Source organism: Babesia microti, chromosome II (assembly GCF_000691945.2).
Source record: "Babesia microti strain RI chromosome II, complete genome".
NCBI classification, from domain to species: Eukaryota; Apicomplexa; class Aconoidasida; order Piroplasmida; family Babesiidae; genus Babesia; species Babesia microti.
The window spans coordinates 42,819-67,165 of NC_027206.1; the positions used below are offsets into that span (position 1 = coordinate 42,819).

A 24,347-nucleotide genomic window follows, 5' to 3' on the forward strand; every position below is an offset into this window, starting at 1 on the left:
TGTCAAGCTACATTGGTACTGGTATTCGTTTCGTCGTGGCATGATGATGAACACTGTTGATTATTGTACAATAACTGGTCAATGGCTGCAATATATGTGATATCCACGCCACTTGTATTGACTATATGTCAAAGCAACAGAATAAGACAGCCAAAACATCCATTAACAGTTTAAATAACTATGCAATCACATCATTGTCGGAATCGACATCAAATGCAGTATCGGGTGTTATTGGCTTAGGGGAATGAGTTTTGACTTCTTGAATAGGCATAGCATTCCTCATCTTCTGCAGACGTTCATAGAAGTTGGCTGGCCTTATCACTTTAAAATCTTGTGGTATATCATGGGCGCTACGAAGCACCAATTGCATTTTAATGTTTGACGTCAAGTCATTAAGTTCTACTACACTGTTTGGGTGTATTCCCCAATACTCGAGCGGTTTAGATTCCACGTTACTCCGATATTCTACATAAATTTTTGTGTCACCTGAATCTTCCTGATATATTTCATAGTCGAATAGGTTGGTACTTCCCACACCAATTAGTGGTTCATCAACGCATAGGATCTCATGGCATATCTTCCCCACGAAACGACCTAAAGTCCAACTTTCGAAGGATTTAAGCTCGACAAACACAAATATTGATTGGCAAAGGGGACAATGTTCATTTGGTTCAGCTATAACTTCTGGTTGCATGCAGTTGCCGGCTATCCTGGGTCTACTGCCCATTACGCAGGATTTAATCCATACATTGGATACGCCACCCTCAACCAAGGTCTGAATTAATATATTAAAACAAAAATCAGGCAAATTTTTAAAACATTTTCAATAATCATAGATATTCAATTTTTACAAAGCAATTCATCAAATCACTGAAATGTCCACAAAACATATGTCATTATAGCACAAACCAATGTAACATTTGGACAAACAAAATACACATTCAACCAAATTAAATGCAGCGTTGCACGAGTTATTCCAGTTTTTGAAATAATTGTTAATTATGTCAAAATCATAAATAACCAGCACACATCGAAGAAATCGCATTTATTTACATAATACATGTGCAAAATTTGCGTATAAAAGAACTGAAAATTTTAGCAATTTTTAACTTTTAATGTTTATTACCCGGTAAGATACCCCAGACCTAGCATGTTGCGGCTCCTCTCCCATTACATCCACATTATTCGTAGGCAACCCCTTCAATTGAAACAGTTGCATAACCTGAGCTGCAGCGACAATTGCGTTGGTAGCAGCTATTGCAGGGATAATTGATCCCGCAATAGTTTGTATTTCCATATCCGATATTGTGGGTATGGAGAAGTTCTTCATTCTCATCTTTGCGGCGGCGACGACGAATGCGACGGCCAAGTCGTCATCTTTGTCGTAAACCTTAGGACCGGTTGCTGCAGTTAAAATTCCAACAACGCAACCTAAAAAGTCATCGCCGTCTGTAGTAGATATATCCCTAGATTCAGTTTCATCCACCCTCCCCCGCTTCAAGGTGGGGTGGTTGCATGATAGTGGCACAGGTAAATTGTCAACTTCAGTCTTTTCTAACAACGAAACCAATTCAACAATTTGCTCGTAAAATAGGTATTTAAACAAAGTAGTTGCATATACAGTTAAAGATTCAGGATCTTTTGTCTTGGGTACAGGGGGTAGATTTAGGTCGGAGAGTAAATTCTCCTCTTCTGTAGGTCCGAAAATTCGCTCAAAAAGCTGTCTAGCCCATGCAATACAGTGCTCTGGCTTCTTAGGCACCTGCCTAATAGTGCAAACAGGATATGATTTAACAACAGGCCTAGAGTTACAATCGTAACAGGCGCTTACTTGACCAATTATAGGCATAACTTGGCCATTATATCCAGTACTACCGGATTCAATTAATGGCGTATCCGACAATAGACAAATCTTATTAACATGGGACCGAGCAGCGACATTATCTAGTGCATTCAACACTACGTCGTACTGCTGCATATCGCTGGGGAAGAGATCACACACATTGCCAATGACGAATCTCACATTGGCCTGAGGATTATATTCCAGTGCTAAATTATCGCAGGTATACCCTTCTCACAAGCCACTTGTGCCTTATAGCGTTTTATGTCAGATTTTGTGAATAAAAATTGTCTATTTAGATTGGACACGTCAACTGCGTCTAAGTCGTAAATTGTCAGATTATCCACTCCGCATTGCATTAGGTCCTTTACCAGTTCACAGCCTACGCCACCTATATCAGACATAATTATATTACAAATTCATGTCAATTTATTTACATATTGCATGAAATTAAACAATAAATTGCTTATAGTGAAATTGATAAGGAATGATTGTGGGACAATACGTTTTGTCACAGCGATGATTTTTCTCCAAAATTTAGAAAATGGTCAATATGTGTCATATAACAGAACTCAAACACATTTATACATGCATAATATGGTCATTACAAATGTATTAGTTACATATTTGAAAATTTGCATGAGAATATTTGAGTTTTATGGAAAATCTCCAAATTGTTACCAAAAATTCCAGAATTTATACAAAGTATTCATTAAAATATCAGTATGTGATATATATAACTAACAATAACACCCCAAAATATAATTTTACATGTAGATTCATTGATATTTTATATTATATAATTCAAATCATTTAAGTTATAACATATAAATTCAATAAATGAATGTATAATGGCGACCTATTAGATTTAAATTAACAGTTGGAATGATTTTCTATAGTATTGGTTTAGTGTACTATGTAGTAAATTTATTATAGCTATACAATTATAAATCATTATTAAATGTACAAAGAGTTATTGCCTACCTGATCCGCAGAGAAGGATTTTGATCCCTGCCAGAGACATCTGCGACCCTCGCCTCACGCCCATCTCAGTGTTCAGCACACCAGCCCAAGCCATATATCACATGTCACAACTGTATAATTGTGTGGTTTAACTGCGTGCATTATGATTATTAATTAATCAATGGAAATAAATCAATAACATCAACCAACTGCCACATTGAAACTATGCATATTTGCCTAGGGAAACTAAAACCATTACTTATTGTCGTTTAAAAGAGCCGAATAATCTAATTACACACGCTGAATTAAATTCATTATGTTTTAACTAATGTGCGATGCCATCGCAAAAATATAAATCGGTCACTAAGAGTCGATTTGGTGGATTTTATAATCGTAAAAATTCAAACAATTCTGTTGTAGGTCTTGGAAATAAATGTACGCATCTATTCACTTAGACGATGAAGAATCGAACCAGAATTCACACTCAGAAATGGAAAATGAGAGTTATGTGACGGATTCGATGGAATTTGATGATAATTCAATCGCTAAGTCCAATAATGGAATAAAAAACATATCCAGTGATCACACACCTAGTGGTTCAGTGGATAGCTCAATTTACAGCGAAACTGAGAGAAATGGCAAGAGTCAGAACGTTAAAACTGAAGCTAACGAACCACAAGAGAAACTGGACAATTACTTTTCAAAACACTTAAAATTGGATATCAAGGGCAACAGTACTTACTCTATGTGGTATCTATTATATACTCATTTAGGAAGTTAAATCCAGAAACAGGAGATTCCGAATTTGACCCTGGGCCAAATGCCATAGATTTTTACTGCAATTATTGTAAAACATCGCTGCCTCTTGGCCGAGTAAGAATACATTGCGTTGAATGTCCTGATTATGATTTGTGTGTTCAGTGTGCTTGCCATGGGTCTGCAGATCAGGGCCATTTACCAAGTCACAAATATATCCCTATTGGCCCCAATAAGTTCTTTTTGTTTACTAAAAATTGGACTGCGGATGAGGAAATAGTCCTGCTTGAGGGTATTGGTAAATATGGATTTGGTAATTGGAAACAAGTATCAGATATGATATATGATGTTATTGGTCAGAGTGAAATGGTAAAATCGCCCCAAGAGTGCGAGGCACATTATAATGAGGTGTATTTGAGGAGTAAATTCGCACCATTTCCAGACATATCGAAAGTAGAATCTCTTCCCAGTTCTAATGATACTAGTGTTATTAATAAGAAGATATTAAGCACTGAGATTGAGAAGGAAATCAATGATTACACAAAGGAGTCTAATCTATCAGGCAATGCATTTTATAAAGATGCTATGGAACCTTCAATGTCCCACCCAGAATATTTACCTAGTGCTTGGGAACCAAATTTAGTTAACATCTCCATGCCATTTTCAAGCTCTTCTAGCGGTAATTTCACCACAACTTTTCAAGGGGTGCAACCTTTCCGCAGAGAGTTGGAAGATGAGCATGATAATGATGCGGAATTGCTGATTAAGGATTTGGAATTCGACCCGACAGATACACCTGCTGAAATCCAACTGAAACTCCGACTGGTGGAGCTGTATAATAGCAGACTAGATGAGAGGATATTTAGGAAGTTGCATATCCTCCACAGATCTTTCCCTTTACATACCTATCCATCTGCTGCACCTACGTACCAAACCTTCAAGAGTAACTGGTTTGATTGCTTTCGAATCAACCATCGCGACTTAAGTGATGAAAACGAGTTGAAAGTTGCCAATGAAATTGCTCCACTTTTTAGATTCCAAAATAAAGAATTCCATTTGAAGATGGTCAAATTATTGATATTGAGAAATGACATAATGAAACGGTTAGATAAGTTGAAGGAATGGTCAAGATTGGGCTTATACAATATTAATGAAATAAAGGTAACGTGTTAATATGTTAAATGGTCAATTCCCATAAACTTACTTCAATTATTACACCACTCCATTTACATACAATTTCATAATGCGTACGTTATTACATATGCTATTATATATACACTAACATCACATGTAACCCACCTTATTATGTGATCAGCAAATGTTTCCGTAAACCAAAGATTTTACCATCATCCTGGAATTATTAACATTATACCCGGTGTGGGTCCAACCTCAACCTTACCATATAATTTGTGGGTTTTCTAATTTATACGTCTAACACTCCACCCATTATCTGTCACAACATCCTCCAAGCATACCTTCATAATATCTGCATCAAGACTAAAATCGGGACACTACATATCAATGGGTAGAATTTTATACTAAAGAATTATTATTGGTATGACATTCAATTCCAGTTAACACTACAATTAATATACCAGTTGCAATAGCTTTACGGCGCTTAGATATAACGATAGGTGCTGAGGGATTAAACCTATCCAATACGTTAGGGCTCAGCTGACTAGGGGCGTTGGAGATCAAGGTATTGATGTAATAAAAACACACGATGCAAGTCTTACTGGTTTATTGTTGTAACAATATATACTATACAGTTTATAATTCCCAAGTACAATTAGCCTCAATTCAACTTACACAGTATAACTTTCACACTAGATAATGCAATATAACCATGCCTAATGTATGATTTGTATATTTTGAATTTTTTCATAAATAGCCATTCAATATTAAATTCCATTGTGTACAATAAACATTTCAATACTATCTAACGCAGCAATTTGAGCGTATAAACATTGAATTTGGAAACACAAGTAAAGGTAGCCGTCGTTTCTTCAGGAGGCCACCACAAACGGGACTAATGATAGAAAATGATTCACTATCACTGGACCTGAGCGCTGTGTTCAAAAACGATTTCAAGTTATCAGAGAAACAATTTGAGAGCCTCCTTGATAGCATATCAAGTTTACCTCCCCCCGAGACGCCACTTCAGAACGAAAATTTCGTGTTGGAGCCCGTCTGCAATGCCACTATACAAATGATGAATACCCACACAAAGAACCTTAGGGGTGATGATCCCCAGCCATTTGTTGCAACCAAACGCATTACCAGGCCTGAACATTTTGAACAGTTGGCGCCTTTATTCACAGAAACCCTAAGCGAATCCAATCAGCGTATAATTGTTTACCAGAAAAATGGTTTCACTGAGGGGCATATTACACAGGCCTGTCAGAAGTTTACTAGAAATAAGTTGCAACGGCTTAAGGAAATAACCCAGCCGCTGCCATTGGCCGGATTGGCACTTGACACCAAGTGCGACGTCGAGATTTGCATACTAAAAACACACCAATTTGGGCAGTTCCGAGCCACACTATATAAGGTGAATCAGGCGGAACATCACAAGGATCCAGCCGGTCTCTCTGGTTCCAAGCGTAAGAGATTGAACAAGAATGTGAGTGATACTACTGAATTTTTCAAGTCAATACAGCCTCAAATAAAGGTTAAAAATGATTTAATTGGAATATATTACAAGCCAGAGCGTGCCTCTTGGGTTGCTGAAACAGGGGATTTACCAGGGGCGCGTGGAAAGTTACGGAGAATATTGTTTTCAATCCATAAACTTGGATTTGAATATGCATACTTTTGCGCAGTACAGCGTAGGGCTAAAACACTGTGGGATTGTTATTTTTCAAACAATCCACAGCCACAAGTGGATAATACTGTGCTGAGTGTTTTTGAGCACTACTCGTCGTGGTGTAAAGCCATACGGGCTACAAAATTTAATGCGCCAGCATGTACAATTATGAATTCAAAGCTGGCATCCCAAATTGCATTGTATCTAACCGAGAATAACCTGGGGGGGATGGATTGTAATATTGGTATGGGTGATATAACATTGCCTCATTCTCACTAGTGACTTTAACGTAAATATGACAGTTTTGCCATACCTTCACTGTAAATTATCACCAAACATATATATATACATCATCGCCAGCCTGTGTATTTATACCCATTCTATATAGTATGCCACAGTGTAGTATACAATGTCTTGGATATTATGCCCCTATCATGTTTAGATTAGATACGATTTAGGTATTATGTGTACGTTGAATTTGATTAAGCAGTAGATGTCGGCATATGTAGCCAGATGTTATGCTAGATAATTGGCTATTATAAAATATAAGTTACAATTACAACTCGGTGTATTTCTCGAACAATGGTTCTGGAGAAATTGAATTTATTAAATTATTTGTGTCAAACTTGGCGATTCCTGCCTAAATGTTACAGTACTTACAGTTTTTTCCGCAAAGTCAAGTAGATTTTCTATGGTAATATCCATTTTAAAATCTATAGGTTGTGATTTTTGCCCATGCGGGTACATTCTGATGGTTGGAAAGTAAGTTATATAGATGTCATCCACTTCATTATTAACTCCATCTAATTTGGCTACGATAATATTTTTTACATTTTGCAACAACAGACCTAATTGACGCCAAACAGGTCGCACTTTATGGCAATGACCACACCAGGTGGCATATATCATCAGCAAAACATCTTCACTTGAGTTCAGTACTCGGTCGTAGAAATCTGAGCCAACTATTGTTTTTACTGGGCCTACATCACTATAAATCGTGTTGTTTTGCAAGTAGACCATTTTGTGGTGTGCATTTATTAGCACTAGTAATTTAGCAGTTCGTTTATAAATGAACCGCATATATTCAGGGATACAATTAATAAAAATATTTTACTCACCCGTGTCTATCTCCTTAGGTATGCTGGGCTGGGACTTGAAATAAGGTTGTAATTGATTGTCAATAAGCTTCCTCATGAATATGAAAAATCGTTCGTAGTCAAACGCTTGTTCCCCAAAATCTTGGGGCTGATATTTTCTGATCTTCCCAGTCTTTACATCTTTCCAAATTGCCCTAACCACGATTACTGACTCCAAATCTATACCAAGCATATCTAAATCACATTATTAAATACTTATAATTGGGCTATTTTCGATATTATTGGACGATAAATGCGCTAGAACGCAATCCGTGTGATGATCGCTGAAGAAGTTATAGATCTTCTCAATGGAGACTACCTTTTTAAGATCATCTTCATTGGTATATATATACACCACTTTATACTCGTATTCTATGAGTCTGGGTAACATCCTAGAATTCGCTTCTATTATAATGGGAATAGATTCGTATTTAATGAAATTAACAATAGCTTCCAAATCGTTTAGTGATTTCTTATAAACAACAGCTTTACTTTTATACTTAAATTTGCGCAGGACGACTATGTAGCTTTTACCCGATTTCAGAAAGGCCCTGTCATCATTTTCCAGCTCGTGGTAGATCGTTTTTTCCAATCTAGATCATAGAAATATGATATAAATAGATAATTATCATGGTTATATATCCAATCAGATTATATATAATTATACATTAATGCTTTGGCAATACAATGCATCATCTATTATATAAAAATAAAATTTACTTATAACATTCATTTAATGTATTTTAACGAATAAACTAAATAATAACCTTTTGAACAATTAATATAGCCAATAATAATATTTATATGTAATTGGTAATAGCTTTGAAAGTATTTAACAACAAAAATATATGCATTGCGACAATTATGAGATTTGTACAATGCAGACGTCTACCTCTCAATAACTTTGGGAGAATCGATATAAAAGAATATACAAATTGAAGCCAATTGTACAACAGAAGGAGTGCCAATGAATTTAGAGATTGAAAATATTTGATTCTTCGCCACAATAAGCGTCAGTGCTTCATGACTTTCAGGTACATTCAATACAGCATCCAGTGCCTCAACATTATTGATATTTAGTTCCGTCACAATTTTGATTAGTACCCAATTCATAATCTCAATGTGGGTAATTGTCCCACGATAAATATCTACGTCAACTCCATGTATGTGAAACAGACTGGGAAGTTGCATCAACTCGATGTTTATTGGGAAGTCGTCGTTATCTCCCGGGAACATAGCACCAAATTTTACCTGAATCACTGGAAGTATTTACATTCGTTTTGGACAGTATTTTTGCCGTCATATCATATTCTTTTAGTGCGATTTTGGACCACGAACCTTCTTTGGAGCAGAACAAGATGAATATACCATTCTCTACATCCTTATCTTTGTAGAATTCCACAAAATTGTGGTCATTTAGCAAAGTAATATGCTTAAACTCATCTTCCCAACCGCAAGCTCCAGTAGCAAATACTAGCGACAACACGTAAAACCCATATATACTGCACCTCAACACCATTACACCCCAAATATAGTGTCGTACCAGTGTGTCTTATTAATTAATTTGTTCAAAAAATCGTAAGCGCATTAAGCAGCTCCATACACATAGACAATTACATCTATTAAGTATTTAACCATTACATCATCTGTACATATGTATTTGATTCGCTAGGTACCACAGTATCAATGACACATTATATACAATCAATTACCATTCTAGCAAGAAATCAAGCTGATGATTATCACTAGTAATATTGCACGTAGTATATCTGTGATGTCTGTCCATGATCATGAGATGGGCTAATCTGCAGATAATAATTACAGGTTTATGATATATAAAAAAACTCATAGGATTAATGATTCATTAAGTGATCACTAAAGTAAAAATATAAACAATAATAAGATTCTACATACGTACTCAATGAGAAATTGATTATCCAGTAGTCAGTCAAATCAAAACTGAAAAATCAAATTATTATGACGACAAATTTGTTAGTATTCCAAAATAATATAAATATTCCCAAAATAGTTTTCGTTGACAAATTTTGTAAAATTAAAATTGACCTAAGAATGTGGCGAACTAAGCATCAGTGTATATATTACTAGTTAGTGGGGACTATGGATTCCCAAGTCCTATCAGCAGGGAGTCTATTTGTATCCCACCTATGCCCACCTAACCTTTCTGATTTGTCAAACGTTTCTGAACCTGCAAAATTTTCGGCACAACAATTATTGGATCGCCAATATGATGAGGAAGGATGGAATTGGCTCATTGTGGTGATTAATCATTATATATTCAGAATGAAACGGAACATTCGCAACGTTTATTAGATGCAGCAATTGAAAAGTGGCCTTCAAGTCCAATTGTTTATCACAGACGTGCGTTATTTGACATTTATCGCAACAACTTCTCCAATGCTTTCCAAACATATATTAGGGGCCTTGATTTCGCACGTAACTATGGCAAGCGATGTTTTAATATAGACCTGTATGATGGGTTTTTATCATTTCTTTATCATAAGGCATCGGTTCATGAGTATATTTTATATATCATAAAAGCGGTTGAGCAGGTAATAATTCATCTTATATTATTTAAGTTTTTTCAACAAAATTGCAATTTAATTGTCACCAATCGCAGTTTGCTTATTTGCATAACTATGTTTGTGATGATTATTTGTATTATATTCAATAGATTTCCATGGATTTTATTGAATTATCTAAAATTCGTTGTTAACAAACGAACCACTCACTTATGCCATAAATGTTTAATTATGACAATTGCGTTTGCCCCAGTGAGATGAGCAAAATGTAGAACCAAAAAATTTTGATTAATAACCACTACTACACATATAAAGAATTTTGTTTTAAAAAATCATTACATATTTTTACAATTTTAACCGAAAATGAATTAATCACTTAAATATGAATAAATGCTGCATAATTAAACAAACAATATACAACTCATTAACGAGTTTGCCAAAAATACGCTATTTATTATATAAATTACCGATATAATATTCGAGTTGTTATTATTTTCAAAAGTATAATTGACAATTATATGACTTAATGAGTTGAATAAAGTAGGTTGGATTGGATCACCGTTCTGGGCCACTGTGGCGCGAATTAGCCACAATATATCTCAAAATATACAACACATCACTTCTATCCTCTGGGGTGGCACAGGGGTTGATTCCAGACTTATTTTTTAGTGTAAGCTCGCAGTAATTAAGGAGTCCACGATATCAAATGCACCACTAATCCCCAGTCAGGTTGAGCAGTCGGTTTTCAAAGGTTTAGCGCCTCCCGAATTGTGTGGAAATGAAGAGCAGAAGTCTTACATAGCACTATTCGGCGATGTACAATATTTACGCAAGCTTTTTCACAAGGTAAATGTTTGTAAATTTAGTGGCTTGGAACGCCTACCTTGAATATGGCCAAAGTGTGGGAGGCCTATTGCACTTTTGAACGTTTTGTTGGAGGCATTGGAGTTGATCATGGGCCGGGATCCAAAATAATGTCTGACTATGAAGCGATATATTCTAGATCATCGATAACCTATGATCGTCTAGTTGATTACTATACCAAAATCCGTTATGATGAAGCAGATGAAAATTTGCATGGATGGCTCGAGGTGATCGAGTTTGAAAAATCTAACCCTATAGGCCTAGATCCCTCATTATGTAACGAACGAGTATTTTATACATACTACTATGCATTAAATTACCTCCCTCGCTGTGCCCAACTATGGTACGATGCTTTTCAGTACAATCTAACCTCTGGCCGGGGCGATGACGCAGTCAAAATGTTAAAAATTGCGCTGGGGAAATTCCTTCCAAATCACAGTATTACATAGCTAATTTAGCGCATTTGGGCCTAGCTTTGGCAATTTATTCGGAAAAATTTGCCACCGAACTTGCAGATCTCAATGTTACTGATGATAAGCTTGAGGATTACTTTTCAGGAGCAACCAACATTTTGGCTCTGTTTGGAATAAATACCAAGGTAGATGATCATTTGAAGCTGAGTGGAAGAATTTGCGATTTGCCTGCTTTCCAGGTGATTCATCTGTTAAATTTCGTTAGGAGGTGGAAGGTATGACGTATTACATTATTGCAAAAAATCGTTTAGTTGTAGATTCCATTTCGAATATATATTCACACCATTATCGCCAATTCAGCATCCAACTTGCTATATATAACTTGCACTATATATCATCAATTGTTAAATACATATGCATTGTACCTTTTTCATGACCAACCTAATACTGAATGACATTAATTTTACTAGAGTTACTAACTCAGGGCAGTGAAATGTGGAGAAATTTATCAGAAAAGATAATGAACGCCTCTGGTGTCTTCTCATGGCAGCTAGCCTGGTACATGTCTACGATCGAGATACAATGCTACAGTAACTTGTCTCGCGGCCTAAACATACTCAACATTGCCCAAGATCTGTTGAATTTTGACATAAAGTATACATTACAGCATTTTTACTTGCTAGTGTCCTATGGGAAATTGGATGATGCTAGAACTCTGGCTACTAGATGCCTCACTGGCGACAAGTCCAAAAGCGATGCCCGAGACAATCTTAAAATCAAGCTTTGGTTGGCTTGGCTTAATATGGAATTTTTTTATGGCAGCAAAGAAACACTGAAGTTCGTTGAGGACGCATTTGTCAGGTACAAATTGGGACTAAGCACGGCCCAAATTCTTACACAAGACGGCAGCTCTTCTTCTGCCCATATTTTAGCGGGATGTAAGTATAGTCACTATTTAATGGTAAATTAAGTTCACAACACACAGTATCACACATAAAACTTTGTGTTGTTGTGAACTTGAAACCCATAACTCACACAAATTGTAGTTTAGACAATGATTTTTCATGCTTGTGTGATTTAGTACCATGGAACCAATTCACAGAATGTGTAGAATGGACGCCGACACCGCTAAAACTCTTTTCCGGTTTGGATAACACAGATGATATTTCACGTAGCAAGTACGACTTTAACAACCTGCCAGTTATTGTGCGCCCAGATGTATCAATGATGACGCTATTGGATTTAAAATCAGTGGCTGCCTTGGAGACTAAAACTTTGTTACATTCGTCACAAAGACCCCCATTCCCTCCTTCCTTGACCACGTTGGATTCTGTAGTAACACCTCCCAAGCCCATTTTCGACTTACTATGCATACTGCCAACTCCAGAAGCCATTATTTCATCTTATAAGTCAAAAAGGGGGTTAGGGAACCCAATTAGTGCCACTGATATTTCCTACCTAACCAGCGTTGAGAATGTGGATTACCTCCTTTCCATGATAGTATCAACCGACTTTAATTTACCTTGCAGCAGGGGCTATACTCCCTTGCCATTAGACCACCTGATTAAGCTTAAGGATGGCAATGTTAGTAGTTTAGGTGTGGCGGAGGATGATGCGGCTGAGGGGCAAGGCAATGAGCGTGCGATGGAAGCTATAAGGAAGATGAAGAAGGGTGGGGGGATAGGCGCCCTGTTGGACTTCTTGCAGAATAATACATAGCCCTAAGCAGATTCCTTTTTTCAATTTTGGAATATGTTGGACAGATAGCAGACAAATTCGCATATAATATTAATTATGTATCAGCACCCTAGTGGAAACGCGTTGCTATATGGATGTTGATTTTATTATAGTTGGAGGTTATACTACATCGAATACGATAATTAATGTCAGAATGCGCACTATTGGTTGTTATTTATCGGGTTTTTTAGAAAAGAATTATATGAAACAATTTTGAATGGCAGCAATTGCCAAGAGCCTGCATTATTAACTTAGATAAAGACAATTGCGACAATAATTGTTGCAGTGACTTTTTTGTCATTAAAGTTTTTTAATGTCAACTTTTTAAAAAGCATGCAAAATGGCACGATTTTAGCATGTTCACAGTGAGTTTAAACCCCCATCACGAGGGTACGAATCAAATCCCCTTAACCATGCATATCAACTATCTTGTTCTAGGGACTCTTGTATTTGATGCCTCACCTCAATTTGCCTCACAGTATATCCCAATGCCAAGTGCCATAGACACAACTGCTTAATGGAAACTGCATTTTGTGTAATAAGAGGCAAAGCTATGGGCGCTAGGAATTGTTTGTTACCCCTGTTAACAAAATCCAATTGCAGCGAAGACTGTTGTTTGCTGTTGGCAGCTAGTCCCTGAACCACAACTTGTGCCACCGACTTTAAGACTTGAATAGCCTGTACACTCGCATTTTCAGTTAATGAGTTAGTCTGAGCCTCTGGTAGTTGTCTAATAAATGTGAGCAAATCATCTGTTCTACTTATGCCTCCTTCCAGGCGCTCCTCCCCTTCATACGGGTCATTCTCAGGAGTGTCCCCCTGACTATTATCTTGAGGGATTGCGTTATTTAGCTTTTCATAGAGTGATAGACGATATTCTGCATTACAAAGCATGTATCCGGTCATATGCAATTGGTTTAGAAGCGTATTTAGGCTTTCAGTTGTGGTAGTAAAAGTAGCATCTACGGTGTACTTGTATAAGGTACCTATCAAGGCTGTGACCGTCGCCATTGCAGCTTCCTTTACCCTAAGAGGCGCGTTGTCTGAAAATAACGAAAATATCTCAGAGGGTGAGGAATGGATCAGAGAGTCATAAGGAGGTTTGGCTACTACGAGCAGTGGCACTGCGATGTCTAAAGGTTTATCATTGGAAAAGTTTAAAGCTTGAGAATTGTCCTTTCCGCCCCAAAATCTTTTAACTCTGTCCCAAAAGGAGAGGGTGCCATTGTTGTCCCTTAACCCATTTCTAAAATGGGAGGAATGATTACTGTGAGAGAGAATGAAAGCATGAATGACATTCTTGCTGCGATTGTGAATTACATTGGGAGCACTGTTACGATATAAGAGGCTGGTAGCATCCCTGACCAAAAAAATGGTCAAAAAACACCGAATCCAGCCTATTAAATGCCTGTTAGTATACAGCTTAACTAAATTGGCCTACCCCATCCATCCAATGCTTATCTACGTGTATGTTGTTTTACACATATGTGCACAACTGTTATTTTTCTTTCCGAAGCACACAATATCCATTGGGTACAATGGTTTCCACGAGAGTAAAATTACTACTAATATAAATAGAGCTTCACATTTGTTAAAAGACCCGGAATATCCAGATTTTACATATTCACCTGATACACATAACATTTATCGCAATTTTTGGTACCCTAGTGGAATTTTTTTACATAAACCTGGTGAAGAAGGCAAAGATGACTATGTTGGTGCTTATGACTCTGATGATTTCAATGGTACAACGCATAAAAACCACAACAGCGATGCGATAGATAAGGGTGATAATATCGGCGTCGATGACAATGCTGTTAATAATAAATTTAAGCCAAATACTGACGATATTATTGATAACAAAGAATTGAGTGATGTGCATACACAGACCATTAATCCAGGTTAGTCATAATTATATTTAAATTTACATTTAAACATATTTCATTTTATACTTAAACAAGTTATTTAGCACGTAAATATGCTAAATTTCCAAATACATTAATATAGCTAAAGGAATCACAATTAATAATAGTATCGAGGGAAAACGAAAGTATGACGATAGTTTTAACGACGTAAAACAAGCAATCTATTCCCTGTACGGAAGAGCTAAGGACAAGGGGATTGAAATAGACAATATTCCCGAGTTAAACACCAAGGAAGACATATTTAAGGCGCTGGACAAGTTAAGCATGTTACTTGAAAGCTACACATATAACTTGAAGTCATTGGATACAGGTATTAATCAGCAATTTGATAACAAATCGGAGTATGCAGATAGTACACTAGTGGATACGTCAGGTCAATTTTTGCAGTTATCAAGATCACAATCTCCTGCGTCCAAAACAATATCGAATCAACCACCACCTCACTCAATTGATAAACTAAGATCATTTTTGGACGAATTTATGGAAACATTAAATGAAGTGTAAGGCTCAACTCATGTAGAGTTAGCAAAAATACAGGAATTGTTGATTTGCTGGGCCAAACACATAAATTTCCCATTGGAAATACCACTTAGCTCACAATCTACATTCACTAAATTTATGAATTAGCTTATGTCCAATTTAGTTCATTTGGGTTTAGTATATTTGTGTTTTGGAATAAAAATTACAAAATACAATGTTATTTGCGTCTTGCTATGTTAATGAGGGACATCTTCTTCTGAGAGGAAGTATTAGATACGGGCATAGATGCCACTGAACCCGTAGTGAGCGAAGGTTCATAACCAATGTTACCCTCAATCATCTTCTGTTTTATTTCATCAATCAATCTCTGTTGATTGGGTAAGGAGGCTATGGGTTGAGCCAAAATGTTCTTGGCCATTTCAGTCAAAGTACTACCACTTTGGTGTTTAATTTGAAGATTCTTTTCTGGCTGATTTAGCAAATTGATCATATCGGGGCCACGATATAGAAGATTTGGATCATCTTCCTTGATTGGAATTGATGCGTAGTACCATTGTGTTTGCCACACCAGCGGCCCTACCATTAGTTCCTGCGATGGTTTATTTTTGTACTCCCCGAGGCACTCATCTACATTGAACAACTCAAATAGGGGACATTTGGGAGTGTCCATATCAAATTTAAAAAATCCAAAGGATTATTATTATTCAAGGAAATCCAACATAAAGTACACTGGTGGGAGCACTAATCTAATATAGTGTCTCCAATATTGCCTATTGTGGATGGGGTCAAAAAGTCACGAAATAAACGAAATTTTAGCAATTCCTGGCAATAATATTTGTGCAGATTGTGGTTGCCACTCGCCCCGCTGGGCGAGTATCAATTTGGGTGTCGTCATCTGTATCAACTGTAGCGGAGTACATCGCAAACTGGGCGTTCATATTTCAAAGATAAAATCGCTCACGTTGGACACTTTAAAACCAGAATGGATTAAATGCCTCAAATACATAGGAAATAATATAGCCAACTCTTACTATTTGAGCAGGCTGCCAAATGATGTACCTAGGATCAGGCCAGGGGAGTCAGCCCATAAAGTGGAGATTTGGATCAGGAATAAGTATGAAAAAAAAATATACTCTTCAAATGATCTTATAGAACCCTGTGTATTAGTAAATCAAGGCAAAGATCCGAGGAACGTATATTCGTCGGCCAAAACTATGCTTTCCAAACCTCATTCGGAATTTGTAGCAGATTTCTCTTACCTTACAATGTCACACACTAATTCAAATTCTACCAATGCTCCATTGATTGAGTTGAACAATAAAGAGATTAATTTTGCTAATTTTGATTCGTGCACAACTCGCTCATATCCAGTGGATATTGTCAAAAATGTGGACATTGAAAACCAAACTACACATGTATCAAAAGAGGAAAATATACCAAAATTGAGCGACGTTTACAAAATTAGGGACGCCAAAATTGAAGCTGCTAAGGCATGTATTGCTAAAATGTACAAAAATCCAGAACAATTGGGTTTACATCCAGATGCCAATGATATTAAACCGTCTTGCATCGACAACTCTGGCAATATAGATTTCACCAAACTTTTTAATTATGGTTCTTAATACTTGTGTTTTACCAATAATCGAAATTAATTATTTTTAATATTATTTTCGCCTGCCTTCAACTAGTTTATCCATATGCCTTACTTGCTTGATGTGTCTTTTTAGTTCCTCCTAAATTACTGTATATTTACTTGTATTATATCCTCCCTTAGTAGTTCATAGACATCTGGTCTCAATTCGTGTTGCTTGGTTAACATTTTGTAGCACAATTGGCGTAATTCAATCGAATAACCTTTAGGCAGTGGCGGTAACTGTGTCAAATTATTATATTTAAATGTAAACCTGAACGTTTAATGTTTTACATAGCATAGTAAATTATTTTAAATATAAATTACAAATCATTTATATGATTATAATATTTTAACTAAAATTGTGAATTTATAGAATATCATTAAAAATATCGTGTTCAATTAATATTTCTATTAGCATCAATATTAAATAGGTCGCTGTATACTGTCATTATACTAGCTTAAATTACCTGCTGGGTACAAATTAGACGTATTATGTTCTGATATTCGCTCTTCCTGTACCCGAAGGGGAGCTTAAGTTTGATTAGATAATATAGTAGCACTCCCGCTGACCAAATATCAGTTTTAGGCCCATAAACATCATTCTACATCAATTTAAAGTTACTTGATGGATTTCTGGGGAAATATAACTCATAGTACCGCAAAATGTATTTAGAAGATCTGATTTTTTTGCAATACCGAAATCACAAATCTTGATCAACCCCTCACTATCTAATAACACATTATCTGCCTTTATATCTATATATACTAGCAATAACCTCGATGGATTAGTCCAGCATCGTGAATCTTTTTTATACCACAGAGGATCTGGGTTATCCAATTGACAATTGTCTTTTCTGAAAAGTGTCTTTTTTTGCGATTTTTAATTATACTCTCCAAACTTCCCTTATCGCAGTATTTGAATATAATGTTCAAACGGTCGTAATTTATGAAGGAATCAACATATTCCACTAGATTAGGATGGTATCCTAGTATTAGTTTTTATTCAAAACTATATTCAAACTAGTAATTAGTCAAACATACGGTTGTGTAATTAATAATTAAAATAAAATTAAACTGCATGATTACCCAAAGATACTATCGTAGCCACTTCACCCAACTTCCTTTTTGCGTTATTTTTTTTAATAATAACAGATTTTGCAAATAATTTCATTGAATTTGTTGTTTTATCACCCTCGGATTCTGAGGTAGGATTGTCATCAGATTTGACTAATAAATAGTATTCTGCCCCTTTTGAAGAACTAACAAACTCTAACACTGTATAACCCTTCAAATAAAAGAATTGTTCTACAGAGTCGCAATTCATTGATCCATCTCTGATCTGTAAATAACGAGACACAATTACTCTAGTTATTGCGATCTATTGATTTAATCAAAAAATCTATTAAATAATCCTATTTAATGTATTAAATCAAGTCATTTAATCAGTCACCTAATGGCCAATTTATAGATTTGTTGAATTCTTTTTTATATACCTATAATTCAGACCAATATATAATTATACCTATATACATAGTATGTCATACATAATCATAATTCAAAGTTAGATGAGTTAATTATATTTAAAAACATTTAATCAAACAATATTTACCACACAATACACCCAATTAATTACATTTTACAAATAAAGAGTCTCCAACTACACCTAACACAAATTACACATGATTTTAGTAGCATTATTATAAACTGACGAATTAAAACTATAACAGGAATAACAACTATTTTTACAAAAGAAAATTAGAACTACCATTAAACGAAGCATTTAAATTCAATTGCTCAACAGCAATTATTTTATACATTAAATCTGCATTATAAGTTCATTGGAGAAAAAACTTTAATTGGCACAACATGCAGCGTTGGATATTTCCTCCTCATTTGCATCAGCATAGTTCATAGAATCAAGTTCTTGCATGATATCTTCAGGAACTTGCTTATCTCTGGCAGTCATAACTGCCTTCTTAACCTTAAGGACAGGTATAACATGTTCTACAACCATAACCTTGGGCTCCTCTACAATCCTCTCCTTGTAAACAATTTGTGGAACCTCAACTTCCTTTTCAACATATTGCACTTGAGGAACCTCTATGATCTTATCCTCATATACTATCTTTGGTACATGTTTAACCTTCTCTACAACGACTGGCGTTTTCTTATAAACAGGTTTGTACTTGATGACGGGGACGTCCACTTCTACGATCTTCTCCACAACTTGTACTTGCGGCACTTCTACGATCTTCTCCTCAATAATTTCTTTAGTGACTTCGACAATTTTAGTCTGGGTAATTGGTTCCAAGATTTGATGATGTTCCACTTCTACTTCATCGGATGTTCCAGTCCCAAATCCACCCTTTTTGACCAAAATGTCTTCGAACTCAGGGACGGATTCATCATCGTTATTTTTCACAGTACAACAGTCAAACATCTAGATTAGGTGAAATTTAACATTATATACAGTAAAATCGTTTACGAATTAAACACCATATTATACACGGACAATTTATATACAATGTTTGTGTAGATAACAAACGCAAATTTATTGCGACCTACTTTGTGATATTTTAAAATAAAAATTTGGCGTTTAAAGTTAAATATGTCAATGCAACCAATGGAATGAATGCAATTATATGTCACGAAAGCAACCAAATAATGATGCCTATGGGTGCACTAAAGGGGGGGAGACAGTTCTGTTGCTATAAAGTGCCCCTTTGTCAATCTAGTATTGGGGAGATTTAACCAATTCTGTCTTGTTGTCCTTGCTTTAGTGTAGGTTCCCGATGTGTAAGTTAGCATATCCGCCAAATCCACCATTGTAGGCTATGTCATCTATCACATACCAATGATTTTGTTATGGGATTTCTTTTCATCCAAGCAACTCGCCTAATCCTTGTTCTTCTATGGGAAGGTTTTTTCTTAGGAACTGCACCTAACTCATACTGTGCCAGATTTATCGCGGAACCATGCATTACAAGGGGTATAAACGACACATGATACTGTTTCACAGCAATATTATTAGTTACTGTGTTATGCGATAGAATAGTCAATTTATTGCGATTAATAAATTTAGTTGAATCTGTAATGTGTGAAAATAGAGCTACCGTTAGTACTAGTATAGATATCATAACATCTTGTAGTGTCACGGCACTTGTCTCTATGAACATAATTTTGACTCATGAAAATATTAGAAATTTCCAATGAAATCCACAACATTTAAATAAATGTCAATTTCACGATAAATTTCGATACTACAACTTGGTTGCTTGTGGTAATTTTTTAAAATGAAAAATGGATTTCCATGCCTTATCTCAAAATTATCGCAACATAACCAATCATATCGCCACCAATCTACATTTAAGGGATTCCCTAAATGGATTGATACATATGATTTAAATATTCCAGAATTGAATAATGTAAACTCAAGCGTATCGTGCAAACATGACAAAAAAAGCCCACTAAGGATCATTCGGTGGAAACGTAATTCACTTGACAATTCTCTCCCAGACCGAAAAGTTGCAAATTATTTTTTTAGACTGAGAATCAACAGAACACTCTCAAAATCACAGAACAAATGCCTGATCTCTTCGTCACAAGCAATTGTCAACATTTTAAATTATAGTTCAGTGAATTTCGGTCTGATATACTCAACTAATCGCCAAATAATTGATTATATCCAAAATAGTTTCAGTGGAAGATACGGGAAAGTGTGCCTTTGCAACCAAAATTTCATAGATCGCGTTTATATGCATACCACTTTTGCTCTCAGCCGATCTGATGTGGCTGCAGAAGCTCACATTCCACTCGAAACTGATTTTACACATCCTAAGTAAGTTAAAAAATGTCTTTAAACAGCAATTTAGATGCCTAACTTATGTAGACGAATACTAGTGCTTGATGGGCTGAGCTACGCCCAGAATGTAGGAATGCTAACCCGCACAGCTATATCATTGGGATTTGATGGACTATTTGTACTGAATAACAGCGCTAAACAATTTGATTGGAAGGTTACCGTAGGCACTCATTCATTTAGTGCATTACTAAAGGATTCCAATTTGCATTCCCATATAGAACGGGCGATGCTCTAGATTTGGCGAATTTTTGTAAAGAAAAAAACCTAATACCCCTCGTCGCTCATGTGGAAGGGGTCGATTTAAAGGATTTTACTTGTAACTGCATGTTTAATTTAGTGAACCCCGAATGTGGATTCTGCTTGGTTATGGGCAGCGAGGGGAATGGCCCATCAAAGCAAGTATTGGAATTTGCTCAAAAAATAACACTGCCAGGATATTCATTGATAGATTCGTTAAACGTAGCAATTGCTGGTGGGATTCTAATGCATCAACTCACACAGCTCATTAGAAATTAATACATTCATGTTATTACATTATTTTTGTACTTTAATTGCTTATTTATACTAGTTTATATCTAGTCCTGTTGTTATTTATACCCTATATAAACCATATATGGCTACATGCCTTCTCCCTACCCTAGTAGAGGCCCTGATGATGCCAGTGTTCTAATTATATGGGACATGGGTTTTGAACCATAACTCTATTTATACATGCAATATACTTAACATATACAAATATATGTATCATTTGAGTAACATTTTACTTTTTTATTGAAACAATCGTCTGTATAGTTGAAAATGCAACGGCTACCTGTCACATTAGGCTTCTGTGGCTTCACAGTAGAAGATCTATGTCTAATAGCTATTTCAAAATGTCCAATTGTACTAGATAAGGCTGTTTGTTCCAGATTAGGCATAGAAGTAACAGATTTTGGCACAACTAATGCAAACTGCATAAGCGAAACCTCTACATCTTCAAATTCAGTATCTAGAATTTTGTCCTCATTAGCACTAGAAAGGAGCATCAAATCTAAGGCAGGAGACCCTCTTCATATCAAATCACTACTAAATCAACTGAATGCAGATGACTTAGAGCCCATTGCACCAACAGCAGAAGGTTTGGATAATATTAGCAATAGTTTGACGTGTGCCGATGATTGTTTGGGACGGTCAATTTTGATATCAAAACTGATTAATACATTGTCTGATTACTCTGATTGCGTATTAGGCCTTCTTTGTGAAATTAACGGAGTAAAGAACATCCCATTCGCAGAATTGCAATCCTTTCCTAATTCAACCTCTAGCTCCAGAAATTTGCAATGGCTACTGCAAGATAGCAAATACATACAAAAATCAAAAGGATCAGACACTAGTGATAATGTTAAACAGCTTATTGTTGATCTAATAGTATTAATTGGCAACGTTAGGATGGATGCGGAAAGGATGTCAAAGAGCTGTAAAAATTTTCTGGGTAACAGAATAAATACATTTAAGCAGCAAGATTTATTTGAACAAATTTTTAAAATCCAATTGAATCTGCATGTCACATCTATATATAACAGCATTATATTCATACTTCAGAACTTTATCAACTTAAACAATATCATTAGTGGCACAAATAACACATATATTAACCCAAAATTGCCAAGCACATCACGTTTCACCACTCAAATGGGGGATATTGAATTGATGGCTTTTAATTGGATAGAAGCACTTAATTTTGTGATGAATGACTTAATATGCAAGGCTAGTCAAATGTCCAAAAGTTCCAAAAAGAGCGGCAATGGATCTGCTGGACAAATATTGGGCTTTGGCAGGGGAAATTTGTTGGTTGAACAATTTTTCATAACCAAAAAACAGTTATTAAAGGATTACAACCTTTGTTTAATGGCGAATGAGCTTGCTGAGTTGTTGGTACCACAAAACCAAATGGGGAGGAAACCAAAGGTTCCAAAGGGCACTCAGGATTTCGGCCCCAAACAAATGACCCTAAGATCTATGATGTTTGACAAAATAAAGAAGATCTTTTTGCAACACGGAGCTGTTGAAATTGACACACCAGTGTTTGAACTGAGGGAGACGCTTTTGAACAAATATGGGGATGACCAGAAGCTTATATTTGAGCTTAAAGATCAAGGAGGAGAACAATTAGCCCTTAGATACGATTTGACAATTCCATTTGCTCGATTCATAGCCTCTCAACAATCAAACAAGATAAAACGGTTCCACATAGGCAAGGTGTACAGGAGGGACGATCCACAAATGACAAATGGGAGGTTTAGGGAATTCGTACAGTGTGATTTCGACATTTCAGGCGATTATGACTCTATGATCCCAGATGCAGAAGTAGTTTTCATCATGTGGCGTATACTACAATCATTTCATCATTCAATTGGGGAATTTAAGGTTAAATTATCGCATAGAAAGTTGTTGGATGCTGTGTTGGAAGTTTCACATGTACCTCAGCAATTACGCAAATCAATCTCCAGTTCTATAGACAAGCTAGATAAGGAAACTTGGGAAAATATATCAAGTGAAATGATGCAGAAGGGATTATCACAAGCGTCAATTAAATCTATTAAAGGGTATATATCACTGAATGGCACAATATCAAGTGTACTTTCTCAACTTGAAAATACAGAAATATCCAAATTGGAAAATGCAAAAACTGCAATTGAAGAAATAAAACTGTTTAACCAATATACTTTATCGTTTCATATGGGCAAAGAACCGCCACTCGTACTTGACCTAAGTTTGGCAAGGGGCCTAGATTACTATACTGGATTGATCTACGAAGCTGTACTAATAGACAATAAAGATGTCGGTTCTATTGCCGCTGGAGGTAGGTATGATGGATTAATTGGATCATTTTCATCCACAACTGTACCGGCAATTGGATTATCGATAGGAGTAGAACGATTGTTTAGAATCATTGAAAGTAAATCCACAGACTACAGAACACGCGACACTAAAGTTTATGTATGTTCAATTGGCGATGGAATGATTTTGGAGAGAATTAAAATTTGCAGTGAGCTATGGAAAGCAGATATTTCTGCTGAATTTGCTCATTTTCAGAATCCAAAAATTAAGAAACAGCTGGACTTGGCTACTGCAGCTAAAGTACCTTTGGTTGTGATAATAGGCGCAGATGAATTGACGGATAATAGTGTAATAATAAAGCAAAAGTCTGTGCTTGGAGGAAATGATTGGGAGCAGACCAGGGTTACTAGACCAAATATGGTTCAGGTGTTGAAACAGAAAATTGCTAGTTTTGGATATGACAATATTTAATAGTCAGAGTTACGAGCTATTTATGGAAAGAATTTTTGTTAAAAAATCAATTATTTGAACTCATATATGTTTCCACATGAATAACAAGTAGCTTACTATAA

General features: G+C 35.9%; 13 protein-coding genes across 13 annotated transcripts; 6 read left to right on the forward strand and 7 right to left on the reverse strand.

Annotated features, from left to right (window-relative positions):
* Window positions 1–178: 178 nt before the first annotated feature.
* BMR1_02g00135 (ubiquitin-like 1-activating enzyme E1 B) lies at window positions 179–2,918 on the reverse strand (the record flags this gene model as incomplete). The annotated part of the gene is made up of 5 exons (XM_021483024.1): window positions 179–465; window positions 487–775; window positions 1,127–2,049; window positions 2,070–2,231; window positions 2,825–2,918. The coding sequence occupies 5 exons, from the start codon at window positions 2,916–2,918 to the stop codon at window positions 179–181; spliced, it is 1,755 nt and encodes a 584-aa protein (XP_021337993.1).
* Window positions 3,139–6,644, forward strand: BMR1_02g00140 (Transcriptional adapter ADA2b; the record flags this gene model as incomplete). The annotated part of the gene is made up of 4 exons (XM_021483025.1): window positions 3,139–3,238; window positions 3,259–3,553; window positions 3,577–4,720; window positions 5,508–6,644. The coding sequence occupies 4 exons, from the start codon at window positions 3,139–3,141 to the stop codon at window positions 6,642–6,644; spliced, it is 2,676 nt and encodes an 891-aa protein (XP_021337994.1).
* BMR1_02g00145 (protein disulfide-isomerase) lies at window positions 6,922–9,020 on the reverse strand (the record flags this gene model as incomplete). Its single annotated transcript, XM_021483026.1, has 6 exons — window positions 6,922–7,005; window positions 7,026–7,345; window positions 7,484–7,696; window positions 7,718–8,094; window positions 8,394–8,752; window positions 8,775–9,020. The coding sequence occupies 6 exons, from the start codon at window positions 9,018–9,020 to the stop codon at window positions 6,922–6,924; spliced, it is 1,599 nt and encodes a 532-aa protein (XP_021337995.1).
* On the forward strand, window positions 9,620–13,037 carry BMR1_02g00150 (conserved Plasmodium protein, unknown function; the record flags this gene model as incomplete). Its single annotated transcript, XM_021483027.1, has 9 exons — window positions 9,620–9,778; window positions 9,802–9,964; window positions 9,986–10,071; window positions 10,586–10,711; window positions 10,732–10,887; window positions 10,908–11,343; window positions 11,364–11,593; window positions 11,803–12,256; window positions 12,370–13,037. The coding sequence occupies 9 exons, from the start codon at window positions 9,620–9,622 to the stop codon at window positions 13,035–13,037; spliced, it is 2,478 nt and encodes an 825-aa protein (XP_021337996.1).
* BMR1_02g00155 (conserved Plasmodium protein, unknown function) lies at window positions 13,476–14,066 on the reverse strand (the record flags this gene model as incomplete). Its single annotated transcript, XM_012792352.2, has 1 exon — window positions 13,476–14,066. One exon carries the CDS (start codon window positions 14,064–14,066, stop codon window positions 13,476–13,478), a length of 591 nt encoding a protein of 196 aa, XP_012647806.2.
* On the forward strand, window positions 14,509–15,573 carry BMR1_02g00160 (hypothetical protein; the record flags this gene model as incomplete). Its single annotated transcript, XM_021483028.1, has 3 exons — window positions 14,509–14,956; window positions 15,063–15,480; window positions 15,501–15,573. The coding sequence occupies 3 exons, from the start codon at window positions 14,509–14,511 to the stop codon at window positions 15,571–15,573; spliced, it is 939 nt and encodes a 312-aa protein (XP_021337997.1).
* Window positions 15,678–16,130, reverse strand: BMR1_02g00165 (hypothetical protein; the record flags this gene model as incomplete). The annotated part of the gene is made up of 1 exon (XM_012792354.1): window positions 15,678–16,130. The coding sequence occupies one exon, from the start codon at window positions 16,128–16,130 to the stop codon at window positions 15,678–15,680; it is 453 nt and encodes a 150-aa protein (XP_012647808.1).
* On the forward strand, window positions 16,240–17,082 carry BMR1_02g00170 (stromal membrane-associated protein; the record flags this gene model as incomplete). Its single annotated transcript, XM_012792355.1, has 1 exon — window positions 16,240–17,082. The coding sequence occupies one exon, from the start codon at window positions 16,240–16,242 to the stop codon at window positions 17,080–17,082; it is 843 nt and encodes a 280-aa protein (XP_012647809.1).
* On the reverse strand, window positions 17,109–18,417 carry BMR1_02g00175 (Protein kinase domain; the record flags this gene model as incomplete). The annotated part of the gene is made up of 7 exons (XM_021483029.1): window positions 17,109–17,144; window positions 17,167–17,193; window positions 17,214–17,333; window positions 17,561–17,695; window positions 17,716–17,849; window positions 17,870–18,079; window positions 18,180–18,417. The coding sequence occupies 7 exons, from the start codon at window positions 18,415–18,417 to the stop codon at window positions 17,109–17,111; spliced, it is 900 nt and encodes a 299-aa protein (XP_021337998.1).
* A 528-nt stretch (window positions 18,418–18,945) lies between these two features.
* Window positions 18,946–19,533, reverse strand: BMR1_02g00180 (hypothetical protein; the record flags this gene model as incomplete). The annotated part of the gene is made up of 1 exon (XM_012792357.1): window positions 18,946–19,533. The coding sequence occupies one exon, from the start codon at window positions 19,531–19,533 to the stop codon at window positions 18,946–18,948; it is 588 nt and encodes a 195-aa protein (XP_012647811.1).
* On the reverse strand, window positions 19,776–20,269 carry BMR1_02g00185 (conserved Plasmodium protein, unknown function; the record flags this gene model as incomplete). The annotated part of the gene is made up of 2 exons (XM_012792358.1): window positions 19,776–19,925; window positions 19,946–20,269. 2 exons carry the CDS (start codon window positions 20,267–20,269, stop codon window positions 19,776–19,778), a joined length of 474 nt encoding a protein of 157 aa, XP_012647812.1.
* Window positions 20,270–20,386: 117 nt separating this feature from the next.
* Window positions 20,387–21,471, forward strand: BMR1_02g00190 (23S rRNA methyltransferase; the record flags this gene model as incomplete). The annotated part of the gene is made up of 4 exons (XM_021483030.1): window positions 20,387–20,931; window positions 20,983–21,115; window positions 21,136–21,271; window positions 21,293–21,471. The coding sequence occupies 4 exons, from the start codon at window positions 20,387–20,389 to the stop codon at window positions 21,469–21,471; spliced, it is 993 nt and encodes a 330-aa protein (XP_021337999.1).
* A 282-nt stretch (window positions 21,472–21,753) lies between these two features.
* BMR1_02g00195 (histidyl-tRNA synthetase) lies at window positions 21,754–24,246 on the forward strand (the record flags this gene model as incomplete). The annotated part of the gene is made up of 1 exon (XM_012792360.1): window positions 21,754–24,246. The coding sequence occupies one exon, from the start codon at window positions 21,754–21,756 to the stop codon at window positions 24,244–24,246; it is 2,493 nt and encodes an 830-aa protein (XP_012647814.1).
* Window positions 24,247–24,347: the final 101 nt, after the last annotated feature.